Here is a 20,790-nt window from a genome sequence, read left to right as displayed (position 1 = left end):
CAGGACAGACAGGCCAAAGCTTCTGTGTATAGAGCATCCTCAGCTGCCTTTGGGAATGGAAATGGTCCTCAGCAACTTCCCAGTCTCCACTTATCCACTGAGGCAACTGGGTATCAAAGCCCTACACCTGGGTTTGTGCAGCTCAGGCACAGCCAGAGGAGCTGACAGCCACCATCAAGGACCACCACCTGCCCCCACTGTCCCAGGTGCACTGTCTGAACCTCCAGCAGGGCAGGACCACTCGAAACATCCACTCAAAGCTGAGAAGGATCAAGAAATAACCCAAATAAAAGTAACTAGGGTTGAGTGGAGATCATGCTGACAGTCATGGGGACACTGGGGGATGGGGACATTGCTGTCCCATTTCCAGCTGGCAGAGGACAGCTTGGAAACTGTCACAGACACCCTGGGATCTGCTGGGTCATCAAGATCTCATGTCCATCATGCCTGTTGAAGAGGCTGTGACTAACTGGAGCTTGGTTCTAGAGGGACTGCCCAGGGAAGAAGGATAAAAAGGATGGGAAAAGAGGTTTCCCTTTCTTCAACTCAAAGGTGGTTACACAGAACCCAGCACATAAAATCATCAGCAAGGGAGGACTAGTCTCATTCCAAAAGGTGTAATCTTCATGGGACCACCAAAGCCCTCAGGCAGGAGCTGCACAAGCCACCCATAGGCTTGCCACATCCTCAGCCAGAGCAAGGATGTGACACCCCATCAGATATGGTTCTGCCACTGTGCCCAGCAGTGACAATCAGTGCAACATCCAAGCAAAATTCTTTAGTCTTGCAGGCAGGGCCAACCTCACAGTTATTATTATTTTAAGTAGGTTATATGCAGACTCAGCAGATGGCACTACATCAGATTGCACTGACAAAAGCTCATCTACGTGCCTGTAAGGGGAGGGGGTTAGAGGAGCTGGCCCAGAGCTGCTGCTGGGGAGCCTGGCCCAGAGTGAGAAAGTCCAATGTCATTTGCCTTCTAAAACTGAAGATCTTCCTAGCCCTTCTTCCAGCAGGGCATGCCAACAGTGGCATCCCAGGGAAAGCACCGAGACAGCCAAGGCTCAGGGCAGTGGCTGCTCCAAGCATCCCTGGCTGGGCTGTGGGATCATGCACCCCCTTGAGCAGGGCAGAAGGGAGTGCACGCAGCCATGAAGGCACCATCCTCAAGCTGCTTTTGTTCCTGTGGATCCTGTCATCCCTCTCCAAAATCAAGGCATGACCATAGGAAGACATCAGAGCAAGTAGGCTTTGGGGCACCTCTGCCCAAGCAAGGATGGTGCCCCCCACAGCTGCCCCAACACAAGGCAGACAAAGAGGAGAAGTCGAGTGAGCACTGTGCAAACACGGGACCTACAAGTGCTGGGAAACAGCTCCAATTAGACTCCTCATTGCAACACTAAATGGACAGAGCTCTCAGAAAGCAATTCCCAGGCTTGCTTTTATGTGATTAAGAATTAAAGCGACCCAAACCTGAAGATGCGTTAAAGCAAATGACCCAACTGTCCAGGAGGCAAGCACAGCCCTCATGGTTTTTTCATGTCCATTACACAAGCACGGGCAACCTGTGGGGCAGGGGGAGGAGGTTGCCCCAGCCAGCAGCCGGCTTGGATGTGCTGTCCAGTGCCTGGGAATGCTTGGATAGCTGGCTGCTACATCTTGCAGGCAGAGGAGCATGTGGGCTGCTGAAGGCAACTAGCATTTTGGGTTACTATAGCACTGCTGTTCTGCGCCTACAGCCATTGTGGTCCCTTCCTGTATGAATGTATCCAGGCTCCAACAAATCTTGCTGAGCAGATGCTCTCAGGCACCTCCACCACCAGCTACAGCAACCTGGTATTTAAGCTCTTTGCAATCCCAATATGTAACAGATGAAGATGAGATCAAGGAAGATGTATATGATAAAGAGAAAAACAAGCCCAGCTGCAACTAAAAGCTGTGAGATCCAGCTCCGCACTGACAACAGTGGACCAGTGGCTTAACCCAAAACTGCAAGGGCTCCTGTGTGCTCCCTGAGACATGGCATGACATCTCAGGGGATGTCATCTCAGATCCTTGGGCATCTGGGCAGGGTGAGGGGAAGAGGAGTGCTGAGACTCAGTGGTTGGGTACCAGGTGGGCACAGGTCAGCCCCTCTCTGTCTGCTCAGGCAGCAGGACTGGGGATACCACGACTCCACCTCTGTGAGGGCCGATGCTGACCAAAGATGGAGCCTGTGCACAAGCCATGGATACCTGTGATGTCTGTCTGGGCGTCCTCAGCCACAGCTGCAGCAGCCCTGCTCTTCCTCTCCAGTTCTTTCATTTCAGGCACATAGAAGTCCCCTTGGCGTGCAAGGGGACACACGAAGTAGATGCGGTCCTGTTTGTAGATCTCGATCCGGGGGTGGGCACACAGCTTCCTCTCCTGGAAGACACAAAGAAGTCATGGGCAGGGATGTGCTCTCTTCCCCCCACCCAGCAGGCCCCCACCACACTGACCTGCCAGCCTGGCCCTCTGTCCACAGGTATGGAGGCCTGGTACGGAGCAGAGGGTGCCGTCACAAAACCACAGTGCTGCTTTCCCTACCACACCAGCCCCATGCAGCAGGGCAAGCAGGTTTGGCCCCGGAGGTAAGCAGTTAGCTGGGCTCCAGGAGGAGATGCTGAAGACCCCCAGCTCAGCCTTGGTTTTGATGTGCTTATTTTGGGCTGGAACGAGGGGTTTTGGGGAGCCAGGCAGATGCTTCACACAGATCTGTCAGATCTCCAGTTCCTCCCTGCAGCACAGCTCCACAAACAGCACAGCCCCATGAGCAGCATGGCCCCACGAGCAGGCATAGCACTTCTCTGCTAATTAATATAATCCAGAGCCAACAGCTCAGGCAGCTCCTTTCAGAACGGAGAGGGCAGGGGGAGTGGGAGATGAACCCCTGGCATTTCAGACAGGCATCTCCTCCTTTTCCTCACCCTACTTCCCCTTGGCACTGCTCTTCAAGACCCTAGACCCCCAGCCTGTCAGGGACCCGTGACAGGGGCATGTCTCCCGGGCCATGCAGCCCCTGCTGAGCTGGGGCTGTGGGGACTCCTGGGGTGCAGAGGCCGGGCCGAGGAGCAGCTGGACCCCTTTGCCACCCTCTCCTCACCCGCCTGCCCGCCAGCTGCTCGCTGGCAGAGGGGGCGGCTGATTACAAGACGGGTGAGAAAGGAGACTGTCTCTTCAGTGGGTTTCCTTTTTCTTTCTTTCCCCTTTTCAAATCACTGACAGCTTTTATTTAACCCTGCAACCACCTTGATTATCATCCTCCTCCTCCTTCTCCTCCTCCTCCCTGCCCCAGCTATTCTCTGCCTCCTTCTTGTCCTGATTATCCTCTTCTTCTTCCCTGACCCAGTGATTTTCCTCCCTGCATCAACTATTCTCCTCTGTCATGACCTGCTGGTGTGGTTTGTTTGCACATCCTCCAGCAGGGTCCCCATCCCTCTGGCACTCTGTAGCCAGAGCTGACCCCACACCAAAAGAGCTCTATGGACACATCAATCATAACCTTACAAAAGCCTGACTCCTGTCCTGGGGAAGGACCAACATGATTTAAGAATCATTTCTTTCCCAGACTAATGCTGGCACCAAAGGCAGGATCCACAACACACATGAGCCAACACTGACCCTCTTCCCACTGCTGGCAGTTGGACCACCTGGAGAGCCACCTCCATGCTGCCAGCATGCTGCACAAGAAATAAAGGGAGAAAACCCACATGAACAGTTTTTGGGTCCATTTTCCTGAGAAAGTCTTCAAGACCTGGCAATGCAGAGGCCCAGTTTACCCAGAAAAAACACAGTGGCAGAAACACGACCCCAGCAGAAGCTTCACCTGTCCTATCCCAATGCCTTTCAGCCTGAATTCCAGCAGTCCCTCCCCCAGCTGAGGAAGAACCACATTTCCTATCCCAGTGCTACAGGGATACACACAGGGACGCAGGCGGGCTTCCAAGGCACTTGGAGTTTGGAGTTTCCACTCGCAGGCAGGTGAAACACTGAGGCCTGCAGATCAAAACTGTATTAAATAAAAACAAGCTGGGTTGTTTTTAGCAGCAGAGCAGAGGCGGCTGGTATCACTCCTGCATTTTCAGCAACAACGCAGACAAGAGCCCTCCCCACCGCTCTGCCCCTTGCTCTTCCAACCACAAGCCCATCCACCAACCTCCAGCTCAGCTCCTTATTTTAGGTTACTGCAACACACCAGAGAAGGGTATCTCCAGGATTTGCAGAGCTTTTTGGATAAATCCAGCTGGCTCTCACCACTTCATGCCGACAAAGACAACTCAAAGGATCTTAGAGCAAAGACCTTCATTAACTTCATGTGAGGTCTCCAACCGGTCTAAATTCTCAGGGCTCCCATCTGACCTTCAAGACATCCTAAAACTGACTTTCCAAAGCCCCTCCTAAGGTTCCGAAAGAGTGCATCTGGGACATAACCCTCTCCCTACAATCTACTCTGGGCTGCTACAACTTCCAATTACACAGACATAGAAGTGGCACCCCCAAAACACAAACAACACCCCCTCTCCCCATACAAAATGTGGGAATCTTGGCTTTTTAAGGAATAAAAATGAAGAGCAGGACTGGCTCTTGAAGCAAATGTCGCTTTACACTCAAGATTATCCTACAAGAGAGACAAGGATGTTCCACCCTGCCAGGAGCAGCTCTCTGTCCCTGAAGCCAGAAGAGTCCAGGTGTCCAGCAGACAAAGCCCATGGCTGGGGACTAGGTCAGTGGGACCACGCTGAAGTGGCTGGACACTCACTGTCAATACCCATGCCTGCCTCATTAGGGACAGCTACAATACTTGATTTCTTCTCAATTCAACTGGGTTTTTTCCCAAAATGAAATGGAAGGAAAGCAGAGCCTGGGGGTGCTAATTCATGTCTATACAAATTAAGCTGGAAGCCAGGCTAGTGAACTGGCCTCTGCTTCTAAGCTTCTTCCCAGAGAAACCCAGCCTCTGGCAGGGCTGCTGCAGAGCTCAGCACTGGCAGGTGGGCTCAGGAGAGGACAATGTCCCCAAGAAGGAGCAGGGAGGTTGCAACTGGGAATGCTGTCCTTTCCAGCCTGGGACAAAGGGATGAGGCTGCATAAGGACTTGAGAAATGGGCAGAGGCATGAGGTGGGGAGCCATGACAACAGAAATGGATAAGGGTATCATCTAAAGGGGGTGGGAGATCAGCCTTGTGATCATACCAAAGGAGATTAGGAAGCAGGCAGAGGCCAGGCAAGAATACTACAGCAAAGTGCACAAGAGGCTGGTGACACAGTGAGTTTGGGATTATCCCCACGGAGAGAAACACTGCAATGAAAAGAAACAACCCAGAGAGACTGAAGAGCAGAGCCCAAAGGCAAAGGTGTGGGAAGAGAGCAAATTAGCAAAGGCTCAACAACATGGCAAAACAACAGAAAGGCTCAACAGGCAACGCTGCACTGCCACTGAGGAGGGAGCCCCTGGCTGGCTGTACCGCCAAGCCAACAGATGGAGCAGCAAGGGGAATGTGGAGTTTGCAAGGCAGAGCCCTCCAGTCAAATCCAATGCAGTCTCACGTGGGTGGAGGAGCTCAGTGAGAGGTGAACAGTGGGATATTGTCAGTGTCAGACTGCTGGCTGTGACAACAGGACCAGTAAGTGGGACAGGGAAAGGGACTTGTCCCTTTGCAAGGTCATGCAGTGCCACCTCCGTCCTCAGCCTCTGCCAGGAGTTCTCTCTTCCTATGGCCAGCAAAGGTGGAAGAAGCAGTGCAATGTGGTGGGCTGAATTCTATCCAGGACCCTCTTCCAGGCACCTGAAACAAAGTGCACATAATGCATGCAGCCCATCTACACACAGAAATGCATCCAGAGTCCACAAGTTCAGCTCTGACAGGAACAGCAGCTCCAGCATACTCCTGCCACATCAGACCCACTGCTTCCCTTGGAGCCAAGTCCTTCTCAGCCCATCTGAGGAACATGGTGGTGCTTCTCTCGACCTTCTCAAGAGCAAGGAATTATGTAAGAGAAGACTCTTGCACTCCTCTTTCCCAGATGGAACAGCACCTCGCCCAGTCGTTAACCTCGGGTTCCATACCACCATGTATTGACTGTCGGATTTCCTCCAGGTCACTCTCATCCTGCTAGAACTGGAGTATGCCCTAGCCTCATGCATCAGAAAGGACAACAGGATTATGCAATGACCAGCATTTTGGGACACCTTCCCCAGCAGCAGGAGGTGCCAGCTATTCATCAGCACAAATCCTCCCCCTACTTGTCCGTAAGGTCACAGTGTCTGTCCATGATATGGCTTGGGCACAGCCTCCCAGAAGGACAAGGCCCTCACTTTCCTGGGTGAGCACAAGAGCAGTCCTAGGGCTACAGAAGACATGACAAGGTGTCTGGGACATGATCAGAAGTCATTAAAATCCCAGTGGAATTGTGCAAAGGCAGAAGGAGGTGGCAGGGTGCTCATGTCACACTATGGCCCTCAGCACCTACTGGAAAGCAGATGAGCTGGGGCACTGCAGGGACTTTGTCACTCTGCCAGGTTCATCTGCTCAGGAATTCAAATGTCACCAACTAGATCTGCTTCATCTCCCACTGCTGCAAGAACTCATCTTGTTAGGAAACCACAAACGAGCCCTGTGGATGCTCCCTGGATCCTTGCCATGCACGGGCATGTTGGCAGTCAGGCTCCAGCTGAACCCAGAACACTTCTAGTGTTGCCAGGAAGGCAGTGGGGAGGCAGCTGCTGTCCTCACCCCACAAACTCCCTGTCACCCTTGACTCCTTACTGTGACCTCCTGGAATGGCTTACAAGATGATGGTTAAGTCACACCAGCCCACTGAGTCCCTATTTCAGGACTGATACTGTAGAAGCAGTTGAGGAGAGGTTTTTCATGCCACCACCAAGCTTCCTGCTGGAGCAGAGCTGGAGACTGAGCTGTTCATGCTGCACAGCAGCTCCTGGCTCCACTGCAGGGATGTCCACTTCATACTCCAGCCACCTGTGTGCTATAGGACATTGCTTGTGCCTGTCACCCATCCCTGCCAGAACACCTTCTGCCTGCAACACATGAAAAACGTGCCTGTTAAACCCCAGCCAGGACTGGAAAAACCATGGGGAACAAGCAATTGTCATCCAGCAGATGGAAACCCTCTTCTCCCTCAGGGGAACCAGGCAGTCCAGAGTTGCCCTCCTGGTCACCAGCCAGGAATGAACCCTCCAGGGATCTGCCACTAGGCACTGCTGAAAAGCTAGGACAGACTGGAGCCTGCCCAGAGCCACTGGGATAGCCAACAGTGCAGGGTCCAGCCTAAGCATCAATGGCTCTCTGCACAGTGGCAATTGAGAGAACAACTTCCCAGAGGGGCCAGTGGACATATGGCCCAAGTCTGGCCAGGAGGGCCCAGACCCAAGGAGAAGCTGTGGGTTGTTAACAAGGATTGTCTCAACATTCATTACGCACAATGTGCCTGGAACTGCTGATCACCCTTACTCTTATTGTGACAGGATGTGCTGCTGCCATTGCAGGGAAGCAGAATGGCACATGGAGCTGGTTCCATCCACATCCTGCTGTGACACTGGAACAACAACAACCACATGAGGATTTTTTCCATAGGCAGTTGGGGTCAGTCCCTTTAATTTATTATGCTGCCACACCTGAAGAAGGAGAGTATGAACACACAGGGGGCTTGTGACCATAGCTGGGGATTGCTGCCTGTTGGGGGGGGTTCACCAGCATACCCTCAGTCAGGCAGGGCACCACCACAGCCTCACTTGCCTGTGGCTGGCAGGCACTGGGGCTGCTCTGGCTAGTGCCAGCAAGTCAGCTGGCAGCTGGGAGAGTGTGGGGAGACCCCCAGGCGACCCACCAGCCCTGTCCTCACATGCCAGCAACTCCCGCCTGCACAGACAACACAACTCCCCCACACCTTCTCTCCAGCTGGAGGCATCCATCCTCTCCATCCCTCAATGATGGGGTTGGACGCTTCAGTCCCAGGGATTTTACAGGAACAACAAAACTGCGTGGAGCTGAATGGCCCTAAATCAGTTGCTAAAATTAAAAGCTGAAACTGAGCCACCAGCTAGGACTGGGGGGAGCGTGCTGTGTGCCACATCCTCCTCGCTCCCTCACAGGCTCCATGCTCAGTGTGTCATCCCTGCTTATCTTAGAACACGGGTGCTAGGTAGTCCTGAGAGGCTTTGCAATTCATTTGCACAGCACCCAGCGCCCTTCGGTGTTCTCTCAGTTCAGCCAGGAGACAGAGTCCTTGCTGGGCCATCCCTCTGTCCCAGGCCCACACTGGGAATGTCCCTGTTTCCATTCCTCTTTGCTCAGACAGCAGCTTGAGGTTAGACACTTCTTCAAGTCACCCATCTGAGCTGATGAAAGTAAAAACATAGAGACACCCATTCTTCCCGGGGCCAAGCCATCTCCTGGACTGCACTACAAGTGGTGTGGACAGCAGCCTGAGGGGGATGTTTCCCCTCAGTTCTGCTCTTGTAATACCCCACCTTGAATATTGCCTCCAGCTCTGGGGTCCCCCAGCATGAGTCAGTCATGGACATGCCAGGGCAGGTCCAGAGAAGGCCACGGAAACAATCCAAGGGCTGGAACAACTCTGCTATGGAGACATGCTGAGAGAGTTATGGCTGTTCAGCCTGGAGGAGAGAAGCCTTTGAGGGGCCCTTAAGTGTGCTTGTAAGAAATGGAGATTTTTTTACCAGGGCATGTAGTGACAGGGCAAGGGACAGCAGTTTTAAAGCAAAAGCTAGCAGGTTAGACTGGACATAACATGCCTTGTGCTGAAGGTCATTCAGGCACTGGAATGGGTTGCCCTGAGAAGCTGTGGATCATCCCTGGACATAGCCAGGTGTTCAAGGCCAGGCTGGATGGGGCTTTAAGCCACCTACTCCAGTGAAAGATGTCCCTGTCCACAGCAGGGGGGCATCACTGGATGACCTTTAAATATCCTTTCCAAACCCAACTCTGATTCTGGTCCTCTCTGCTGAGCCATGGCCTAACAATGGAAGACAAGGATGAAGCCCGGGGCTGTTCAATGAGGCAAGGGACAAAAGTCAGCCAGAGGCTGGGGAAGAGCAATCAGCCCAAGAGATGGCTGGGCAGAAGGGAAGACAAATTGCTGGAGGGAGAGGCAGGCAGACATGCTTCACACCAGTAATACCTCAAGTATCAAGGAAACCCCAACATCTCAGCTTGCAGCTCCAGCAGGTTGCACATGGAGCTGGGCAGGCCCTGCGTCCCAGGGCAACAGCACTCGGAGGCAGCTCCAGCACACAGCACAGCCGCCAGCACCAGGCTGCCAAGGGCTGTGGAACAGCTGCTGCCTCCCAGCCTGGAGAAACTCACATTTCAGAGGTGGTAAGACTGCTCCCACACACGTGCACTTTACTTTCAAATCCTTTGGGCTGTGAGGTGTTTCAGAAACAGAAGGTGATATTACTGCAATCAAGAGAAGGCCGTTTCCATCAGCCAGCAGGAAAAATGAGCGGCCCCACCAGCAATACAGCAGCGGAAAACAGTCTCGACAAAGGATAACAAATCCTCCAGGTAGCAGAATACAGAGCCTGGCAATTAGCACCTCCCACACCATCAGCATCCTTGCCTGCCCTCAGCACACTTCCCTCTTCCCACAGCAGGTCCCCGTCCTGCCTGCAACCAGGACACACCGCCCTGATGACGTGGTGGTGCCATGGCTCCAGGACAGGCAGGAGAAAACCAGCCCCCGAGATCTTCTCTGCAGCAGTGAGAGCGAGTGGGAGTGTGTTTGGACCGTGGGAGCTGTGAAACACCGGGCTCGATAGCTTGGGAGAGTTTTTCATTTTCACCTCAGTGAAAGCAGCCGCCATGCAATTTACACCTTGCCCTCCCGCGCTTCCCATGGCGAATCACCCAGCTGCCCCACAGCTCCTCCAGAGCAGGAGCTGCAGAGTGGCAGCTGCCAGCCAGGGACAAACTGAAAGGTAAAGGAATGAACTTGGGGGTGTTGGTGGGTTCAGGAGATCCCAGCATCCTGAGAGGGCTGGCAGGCACTAGGCAAAGGCTCTCAGGTCACGGCTGGCAGCTGCTGTCAGAGTTACAAACACTTTTCTCCTCCCTGGGATGGAGATTCCATCCTGCTCTCAAGCAAAAGGGAATAAGCTCCAGTCTTGCCTCACTGGAGGCCCTGACACACTCTGGACTATTTCCTCTTCCAATACCCACTTGAGCTGCAAGAGAAATGGTGAGCACACAAAGGAGGATTCGTCACCTTCAGAGAAAAGCCAGGTAGCAAGTCCCAGTGAGATAAAACCTCTCAGAAAGGAGCTAAGGGCAGTCAGAGCCCCCAGTGTGGGGGTAGGACAAGTCTTGGACAAAACTGCCAGCCCAGAATGTACGTTCCGGTATTAATGTTCGTTCAGGTACATTAGTCCAAAGTGCTTCCAGGGATGTATTGTACTGCCCCCAACCATGGGAATGTCACCTGCAGAATAAAGAGCAGATGGTGCAAACAAACATAATTCATGGGGCTTGGGTCCCCACCTGGTGTTACGGTTATTTGGTAGTAATTAGTCCTGGAGCAGAGAGTTGCAGAAGTAAAGGAAACTTTCACATTAAAATATTAATTTTCCTAAAGATTCAGCGCTTTCCACTTTCCCAAGTTCTGCCTTGCTCCTGTACCCACCATGGATAAAATGCCAGCTGGGGAGACAGTACTCACCAGCTTCCCAGAGCTCCATAGTATGTTCTCACACTGTTCCTCCTACCTGACCCTGCCACATACCATTTTCTTCTCCTCCTTCCCCATCATAGCCACACACGAGCTCTCTGAAGGGGACTTTGGTTTTAACCATTCTGAAAGCTCAAACACCAGATTTTCATCATAAGACAAGGAATCTGTGTAAATACATATAATCTCTCCTCTCCTGAGGAACCAGTCCTGGGTTCCTGTCCCAGTTCCTAGGAACTCCATCACTATGGGAACATACGGTTCAACAGCTGCATATGAAAGGAGGTGGATGAGACTGTGGGAGAGGAGGACCACAGCTGGAGAGGGCTGCCTCTGCTTCACAGAGCAGATCTCCAGGGACCAACACACTCCTCCCAGCCCTCACAGGATGCTTCTTCAGCATTAATCACAATGCTGAAGGGGTTGATGCAATGATCTCTGCCATCACAGATGACTGGAGCAATGCTAAATAGCTTTGCCTGCTCTGTTGCCTTGGCAAGGCTGCCAAGAGCAGCAGCTGTGGCAATTTCTCTGTCTCCTGTCAAAGCAGGGCCTTTCAGGAAAGGGATCATCATCCAAGATCATCTCCTGTTGTTCTGCCTCAGCCAGACAGCCCACTGCACAGCAGCCTCCCACCCTGCATGGGACACCACACAGATAAAAAAAGCCTCTTTGAAACTTATGTCTTTGTCAAGTTGCTCACAGGGAGAGTAAGTCCTAACCTAAAGTGACCTGCTCTGCCCTGCCACGAGACTCTTGTGGTGACAGATCTTCTTCCATGGATAACTTTGAAAGCTCTTCCTCCAGGTAGACACTCCCAACCCACCCTGATGGCTTTCTCTCCTGGGCTACCATTCAGTTGAGTACTTGCCCTTCTGCAACAAGAATGTCCAGACAAGCTGAAGGATTGTGGTTTGCAGCCTTCTCATACATGTCCTCATCCGCAATGAATCCAAAAAGTCCTTTGCCTTGCAGCAAAGCCAAAGCAACAGAAATGGAGCAGGAGCAGGAGTGCCTGGTGACCACAGCACAAGGGGGCTCTCAGTCTCCTGAGACAAGGACTGAACTGCCCCTTCCAAATCTCAACCCCTTCCTCTTGCTCTTTGGATTGCAGGCATCTCTAGTTGTTCTTCCACAACCTGTAAATCACCAGGACAAACTCAGGTGTCACATTAATGGCCCCAGGAGGAAAATGGAGTGGAATAAATACCCGCCCCATCCATTCTTACCTCCTTGAACAACCTTGTCTTTCTGCAACGCCCCCAGCTCCCAGGCTTCATGGAATATATTTCACGATGAGCTAAGCTCAGCCTCACACCATCCCTTCACAGCTGAGAAAGCCAAAAAGGGAAGCTGAAGAACTTAACCTTGCTGAACTTGCACAGATAAAGCCACCAGCAGCCCAGGGCAAAGCCACAATGCAACTGCCTGATTCCCAGACAAAATACTCCTCCTTCCCCACCCATGGGGACTCACTGTCAGGCTTACTGGCCTCATTTGGAAGGCAAGGAAGATCCAGAGGAAGAGAACAAGTGGGTTTCAGCCTGGTTTGCTGAGGAATAGGCAAGTTGATCACGACATCCATAAGAACATGTCAAGTACAAGACATTGGCAAATCTGATGTCAGAAAACAAGTTTCCAGGACAGGAGGATCTTCAAAGCTATCTAAGTGCAGCCAACACTGGAGAAAGATTGTTTGAGCTCCCACTCAGGGAAACCCTGCATTTACAGGCTTGACTTGGGTAACAGGGATCACAAGCAGGCTCCCTGTAGGGCAGACACCAATGGGGCACTGGTGTCTGGTTCACTGCCCCTCCTGCTCCTCCTTCCCTTGTCCCAGGGACAGATATTCCCATGTTTTAAAAGCAAGCCAGGGCTGGGGACAAGTTCCTTCCTGAAGCTTATAAATGAACAAGAGGCATTTCCCCAGAGGCTTCCAGCAAAGCTACCTTCAAACCCCCACATCCAAGAGCTTGCACCTCTGTTCCCCAAACACCTGGCAAAGGGTAAAGAGACAGCAGCTCTGGCGGGCTCCTGCATGATGACAATTTCTCCCAGTGAGCTCAGCTAATGAAGCCCCCAGAGCCTGCAGCCACCGCAGCCGCTGGCGGTAACGACTTGCCCAAGGAAATCCCCAGTGCACTCAAACAGCGCTGCCGGGCACGGAGCAAACAGCACAGCCAGGCAGGCTGCCTGCAATGCGGGAGGGACTGGGAACACAGGCGAGGTGAGCAGGGGGAAAGGGAGGTGAACCAGCGGCACCGGGCAGATTGATCAGGGAGAGCTCCAGGTGTCCTCGAGCTGTTTCAGTGGCCACACGTGCTGGCCAACTTCTCCATCGGCCCTGCTGCAAGCGGGCCTGGCAAGGCGAGGCTGCCTTTCCTCTGCAGCTCTCACTTTCTCCTCCCCAGCCCACCAGGGACCCAGCACAGGTGCCAGGGGGCTCATCACCTTGTCTGGAGAGCAGAGTGCCCGCTGAGCAGCCACCGTGGTGTGCAGGTCGTGCAGGGAGCCAGTGGCTGGCGGTGCCAGCAGGGACATAAGCTGAGTTCCTCCAAATCCAGGCTCTTCTGCTGGCAACGGAGGCAGCAGGGGAGGGGAGCAGCTGCTTTCAGCGACCTTTGCAGTCTGGCAACTGCTCCTCTGCCAGCACAGGATCATGAGTTTGACTGTGCAGATCAATCAGGAGGAGAAATCAAAGCAGTTAGGCAAGGACAGAGCCCAGTCTGACTCGCCCTTGCAGAAGGATCCCGTATGTTCCCAGATGTGCTCCATGAGCTGGGAATGCTCTGGAGATGCATCACACCACTCATCTTTTCAGATCTTTCCCTCCTGGGGAGCTAACTCCCCATCTGTACCATTGCTCTGCCCTCCCAGGTACCCCAAACCATACACAACCCTGTGTCACACCACAGACAGCAGCACATCAGCCAAAGCTGCAGCCACCAGAGCTGCCCCAGATCCTCATTAGTGACCCAAGAGCCAGAGGACATCTCTCCTCTTCCCAGTATTGATGTCCCTCAAACTCTGGGTACCTGGAGGATGGGAAAGACTTTGGGAAAGCATATCTACACCTCTGTCCCCATGTGCCCTTCCCCAAGCAGCCACAGCTTGCCATGGGCAGGAAGTGTACTCTGCCTGCTGCAGCTCTGTCCCAGAAAGTCCTGGATAGCAAGAGGAGAGGGATTTGGACATTGGTGCTGTACCACAGGGCACAGCAGAAAGCCACAGCTGAGCCAATGCTATGGGTCCCAAAGTAGCTCCTACTAGGAGACAAAGCTTTGCAGGGGAACTGCTGGGAGATGAAGGCAGTGGTTTCTTGGGGTGGCAGGACCTGGGTGGGACAAGTGAACTTGGCACCTAGAGATGCATATGAGAGAGGAGGAGTCGATGGCTCTGCTCCTCCACTGTGAGCCCACATCTGGCAGCTCCTGCAGCCACAGCAGCCACTACTGCTTTGCTCATTCCTGTACTGCTTGGCAGAAGTACCCCATCAAGTCTTTCTCCACAATGACCTCTTGATAAGCTTTTGCCAACTCACGGTCTGGTTACTGAATCACTGGGAGAACCTTACCCCAAGCTGTGAAACTGCACAGCGTGAAGAGGAGAGCAGCTGGCCCCAACAGATGACAGATATCTACCTTCCTGCATGTCAAGGACCTGCCATCAGCTCCAGGCAGAAATAAACCTGAGTAAATGAGAGTAACTGGCCATCCAATAGCAAAGAAAAAAATGCAGGCGTCCACAATGGGAACGAGGCCATTGTTTCCCTCCCTGCAGTCTTCCCAGAGTGCCTTACAATCTTACCAAGTGGGAACAGAGCCTGTCAGCAAATGCATGAAGCCAACAGACAGCTGCAGACAAGGCCACTCTGTGATCAGACATGACACATTCTCTTCATCCCCCAGGGTCAGGACACCCCTTCAGGTTTCATTTGAAAGGCAACAGCCCCCAGTGCCATGCTGGGACTGGGGATCCCAGACCAACCACTCTCCCAGGTGCCTTAGAGCTCCATCTTTGACCTTCAAGCAGCACCTTTACCTTAGTGTCCATCCCTGAAGATAAGGGAAAGAGACACCGTAGCAACTTTAAATGTACCAGGAGATTTTTTCTGGTTGATGGTGTGTGGAATGGGGGAACAGAAACAGAAATTTCCAGGGGTTCTGTGATGCAAATGTGCCCATCCACAAGTTACCACTGTGACAAGCAGCCAGAGCCAGGGACACAGAGCAGTTACTAACTTGTTCTCCCCACTGTACTCAGCTCTGTCACCCCTCTTCATCCCTGCAGGGTTGTTATAATTCCTCACATTAGCAGAAGATGCAGGTAAAACCATCAGTCTGTGGAGCGAGCACCCGGTGGTCATTGTACAAGCTGCCAAAATAGAAAAAATCATTCCAATTACTCCATAGCGACAGAAAGTCCCAGGCATCCTTCTGCTCTGAGCTTTTGAAATGCAAAGCCACGCTGTTTGGTGTCATTTAATTTGGAGCTCAGCCTTAGATCAGCAGAGCCTCGCTAAGCTTTAGGAGGAAGCAGCCATGCAAAACATACATGTGCAAAATTCAGATGTCAGTGGCCTGGAAGACAAGCACACCCCAAGCCTCAACATTAACTCCACTTCATGGCCCCAGAATCTCTCTTTTGCCATTCCAGTGCCAGAGGAGGATGATTCTGTCCCACAAGCTATATTGAGCCTTTGCTCCAAATCAGTACTAGTTTCTCTCTGGTACCTAGGAGAGATGACTCCCCATCATCATCTCCCCTCTTAGGAAGGTTTGTTCCTCTCCTCCATACTGGAAGCACATTCTTTTTCAGACTACAGACCCAGCCTAGCAGACCAGGCAGGGCAGAGACATCCTACTGAAGTGAGAGTGATCTCCAACAAACCCAGAAGAAATGCATCTGCTCAAGCCAGGTGTGAGCCTCTGCCTCCTCAACTCACCACAGTATTGAGGAGCCCATAAAAGGTGAATTTTGGGTGGGCTGGGGACAAAGAAATGGGTTGGACTGGAGCCACCATCAGGTGCTGATCCACTCTTGAGGATAACAGGTACCTTCCATCTCTTACAAATACCAGGCACTACACTAGATCCTGAGAGAAATCAGATCAAAGGTGACAGGACGAGCACTGCCTCATGCTCCCCAGAGAGACTGGCCCCTCTGCCCACTGTGGTCTGACAGCAGGGGAACAAATACCTGTCCTTGCTCCCATACAATTTGAGAGGTGCCAGGTGCCCCACATAGCACACTGGCCAGGAAAGTGAAGAGAATTGCCATGACTTGTTGCTCACTTGGGATGGAGCAGGGCAAGCAGCACACAAACCTTGGACATCCTGCCATGCTGCAGACCTCTATTGGCTGCCTCAGGGCAGCTCTAATCTGGAGTAATCCCTTCTAGCCTCAGGCATGAGTGCTGGAGTTAGAAACTGCCAACATTTATATTATAGGCTCTGATTTTCCCTGGTATGGCTGAAGTACAGGCTGGAATAAGCTGCCACATGCTGGAAAAGACACAAAAGGACTCCTGGAGGTGAGGGTTTACAGGCAGTCTCCAAAAGCCTGCAAACCAATACTTAAGCATAGCTCAACCTTTCTCTTTCAAGGAGCTCACAGACCAGTCTGCAAGCTGCTCTGGAGCCCTGCAACAGCTGAGGCAGCTAGATATCATGAAGATGAACCCAGTCCTGGCAAATGCAGAGGAGTTCAAAAGGTCAAGATCAGGCAGCCTATCCTATCTGGCAGGACAATCCAAGATGTCCTGACAATAACCAGGGAGTGGGTGTTTTCTCCTCAAAGCAGGATGAGATGTACTGGCTGGGTGTAATTCTGCACTGAACTCTCCATATCCTGCACCCACTCCCCACAGGCTGTGACTCCCTATGTGTCTGGGCAGAGTGACAGCCACCGGGCAACAGCATAGAGAGAGGAAAAGCACATGCTGAGCCTCCTCATGAAAGCCTCCCCAAGATGTGAGCAGCTCCACAAACCTCCACACCTGTCACAGTCATGAGGACTGGCCACTCTGGACACCTCCAGCCTGCTGCATCTGCCCAGGGCCACCAGCACACAGCAGTATCAATTCAAACAGCATCTACAGGGCAGCAGCTGCTGCAGGCAGGCAGAGTTGACAAAGCTGTGTGTGTAACTCCCTGTCAAACAAAGAGACCCCGAGGGACTTCCAGTGTGACCCTTTGCTTCAGAGCAAACAGCTGGGCTCTGCCACCTCACTGGTGCCCCAGCCACCGGTGCAGCCCCAAGGTTGTGCCTTGCCTACAGCACATAGGCTCGAGGCAGGAGGAGGAGCAAGAACTGATTTTGTTCTTTTATCCCTGTGATCCGATCACCACCCAACCTCACGACTCATCCATCCATATTCTGACTCGCTGCAGAAGAGAAATGTTTCCACTCTCCTGCCCTCCCCGAAGTGGGGCCTTTCCTACCATTTTATACCTAACTAGAATGGAAAAAGTGCAAGTTAGTCATAGCACAATGGTCCCTTTTCTGGAAGAAAAAATGCCATCACTTTTAAGTGTATTATCTGCCTGCTCCACAGGTTTCAAAGTGGGAGCTTCACAGCCAGGGAAACTGGGCCAACAGTATTTGTTGGAAAAGAGCAATATTTCTATGAAGCTGTTTCACATTTGATTTGGTTCATTCTGCTGTTTCTTAAGCCTGGCACAGCTAGCAAGGTCTGGCTCAGAGGGCTATGGGGAAGAACCTGTCCAGACAAAACTCATTAGGACTCAGCTAAATAATTGCAGAGAGGCAGATCAATCTCATCCTTGAATTAATTGACTAGTTGTCAAGAAGAGAAGACCCCAAGGTTCAGGACAATGTTGCTGCTGGAAAGAGCTGGACACATGTCCAATGCCTGACAAAGAAAACCTTTTGAACTGACTGCATCCTCTGGGATTCTCTATAAATACATCTGGGGAGAGTATATGTACAGATCAAGTCGATAAAGAGATCTGACAGGAAAGCACTGTAGTATTTTACTCTCCCTCCTTGCCCAAGGCAAAACATTTCAGCTCTTCTTCTTCCTTGGACAGCCGTATGAAATATCCTACCGGCTTCTCCCATGATCATTAATGCTCTCTGCAAAGAAGAGGGGGAAGCAAATCTTTTGTCTGATAAGATTCATCTCTGTGATAATTTTGCAAGATTGAGCAAGTCATTACAAGACTGCTCTCATGACTTTCCAAAGCAGCAGCTTGGCAAAGTGAGGTGGTTTCCTATTCCCTCCTGGGACAAAAATGCCCCCAAACAGGACCACACAACACTGGTCCAGGTTTTTTGGCTGTCAGGCTATCAGGGATGCCCACACAGTTTGGCATGCACAGGAGGGCAGGGACTTGCAATTCACTCTTCTTCCAGGAGCTGCCTTTGGAAATGTTCCTGAAAAAGGAGCTGGGATAGCAATAGTGTCAAAATGCTGGGTGTCACAGGAAAGCACCCATTGTGGCAGAGATCTAGGGCTGATCTGCCAACTGGAACAGCCTTCACACAAATGTGGTGGAAGCCCCATAGCCAGAGGTTTTCAAGATGCAACTGTGTACTGGATAACCATGCTCCCTTTCCCTTGAAATGTTATACCAGACTCTTGGCATGCCCCTTCCAACCTGGTCTGTTCCCGTTTTCTGATCAATTGGAACTGGGAGGCCACAGTGGCAGGAGACTGTATCCCACACCAGCTGCTTCCCTAGAACCAGGACTCCCATGCCTGCTGCTAAAACAGATACTTGCACAGAGTCAACAAAAAGTTGAAGAAAACCTGGGTGATTTCACACACGCTGCAAGCTGCAGAGGCAGGGAAGGATTCTTTGTAACTACTAAAACTTAAAGCTGGTCAGGAAACCTTTCCTGCTCAAAGCAGCAATGTTGTCAGAGCTGCAGTTTCACACCTGCCCCTTTGCAAGAGCTGAAGAGCAGAGCCAAAACAGCAGCTGCACAGTTTGCTTGCAAGAGGAAAGGTGTGCGCAGGCACAGGCAGCAGAGCAGCAGAAATGGCACAAACACAGGCTGACTGGAGAACACCAACGTGCCCGGCACAGGCAGCACTGAACATGAAGCATGGTCAGTGTTAATTCACTGCCTGCCCACAAGGACCAAGGAGAAGGTGACAGCAGATGAGTAGTGGCCTAGGGCTGACACATTCCTCTGGGGAAGCAGGAAAGTGGGGATGCCTGCTGCGAGTGGCAGGGGACATGACGCAGAGCCCCAGATCCCCATATGTTCCATTAGCCACACAGGAGGAGCACGCTCCCTGCAGACACAGGTTAAACGGACCTGTTCCGCTCCAAAGGTCCCCAGGGCGCTAAACAACATTGCCCACCAAACCCCCTTACACCTGGTTCAGCCCCCAGCCTGGCCTCGTGAGCATCCTGCCCTCCCCACGCTGAAGGCGAGGTCACTCACGCAAAGAAACATCTTTGGATGATTTTGTCACTAAAAATATTTAATAACTAAAAGTCACTGTGAACGCACGAAGAGATGCGATGTGACATCCAGCTGGGGGGTGCCAACCAGCAGTGAGCAGGAGGCCTCACTGCAGAGAGCCCACTGAAAACCAGCTGTCAGTGCAGGTCAGTGAGAAATGAACATGCCCGCAAAGGTACAGACACCTCGGGGTCCCTCTCTGCTTCCTGCCATCACATGTCACCTTTTGCACACGCTTGTGCTGGAGCATCACAGTGCCCACCTCCCCATCTGCTCCTCCTGCCCAGCCCCAGATCCAGAGCTTCACTGGCTCCTGGCAAAGAGCACACAACAGCCAAGGGTGTTCTCCAGCACTGCTGACCAAGCCACTCTGGTGCTTGTCCTCAGCATCAACCAGGTTGGTGGACAGCCAGGAATGGTCCATGAATAGTGCACGAGCCACATGTGACATGACCTACAGCCCAGCTTGGGACCACGCAAGGGCTCCCAAAACACTTTCCCTGGAGCTTGTATCCTTACTCCAAACATCTGACAGCCCACGGCAAAGCAGCCTCTCACACTGTCAACTCTGGTCTCATCCTTGCCAATACAACATGGACACATTAAATCCTCTATGACTCTCTAGGATTCTTCCCCCTGTTATTATTTGATGTGTGAGGATCACTTCCCAGCAATGTTAGGTAACTTCCTGTCTCCCTGGGAACCCTACAGGCCTATACCCAAGAGCACATGGGCTTAAACTGAAGGTCATCCCACCCAGCCAGGTAGCTGAGCCACCACCCCTAACTCCAGCACACTCTCTTTAAGTAAATTAATTCCAGAAGTCATACTGGGGCATGGGAAGAAGGCAGGAGAAGGATCAAGGGCTCCATTTCCCAGAAAGTAGCTGGCATATTCTGCAGGGTAACCCATTGATGCAAAGAAGAAGAACATCAACTGGAAAAGTCTTGCCAGACCCACATGATGAAGACACCAAGGGCAGCAAAGTCCCAGGTTAGTGGTGGTAAGTTCTGTTTAAAGGTATCCTGCTCCTCCTCCTCTGCAGAGAGATAGAAATATGGCTTTGAGTGGCCCTGGCTCAGCAAGGACTCCACTTTGGGGAGTAGTCTTCAGCCTCTGGTCCCCAGGGTTTGCAGGAGAGCAAAGGAGTTCATGAGGACAAATGAGGCTGTGGCTGAGGAACACAGGACTGAGCATCTGTTAGTAATTCCTAGACCTCTGGTGGAAAATTCAGGTAGCAGTTGATTGGCTGAAGCTGCCACTGTGATCAGCTCTCACGCACGTGCAGACTGAAGCCTGGACTGCTCACACACGACAAGCTGGCATTTAAAAATGCTTCATGCACAGAGCCCAAAATAAATAAACTAAATCATCCAGCAGAAAGAATTTAAGTGGAAAAACATCCCAATAATTGAGCCCTTTTTGCAAATGCTTTATCAGCTCCCAACCCCAGCCTCCCAACACAGCCAGGCAAAAGGATGGCCTTTAAAACACAAACCACCTGGGATGGGAACACAGCTCCACAGACCTTATTTAAAACATCTGGGAGAAAAGGATTTTCAACAGATCTGAGCAAAGGCAGCAGGCTCAGCAGTGTGGTCAGGAGAGCCAGGGAAAGATGAA

At 52.0% G+C, this 20,790-nt stretch overlaps 1 protein-coding gene across 1 annotated transcript in view; it reads right to left on the bottom strand.

Annotated features, from left to right (window-relative positions):
• The window catches only part of TEX264 (testis expressed 264, ER-phagy receptor), a 39,345-nt gene that overhangs the window by 5,489 nt on the left and 13,066 nt on the right, over positions 1-20,790 (bottom strand). Inside the window, exon 5 of the mRNA XM_062500541.1 lies at positions 2,235-2,406. Within this exon, the coding sequence (XP_062356525.1) occupies positions 2,235-2,406 (172 nt within the window). The remainder of the gene's footprint in view (positions 1-2,234; positions 2,407-20,790) is intronic.

Source organism: Cinclus cinclus, chromosome 12 (genome assembly GCF_963662255.1).
Source record: "Cinclus cinclus chromosome 12, bCinCin1.1, whole genome shotgun sequence".
Classification (NCBI taxonomy): Eukaryota; Metazoa; Chordata; class Aves; order Passeriformes; family Cinclidae; genus Cinclus; species Cinclus cinclus.
This window is presented reverse-complemented; position numbering and strand designations above follow the sequence as displayed.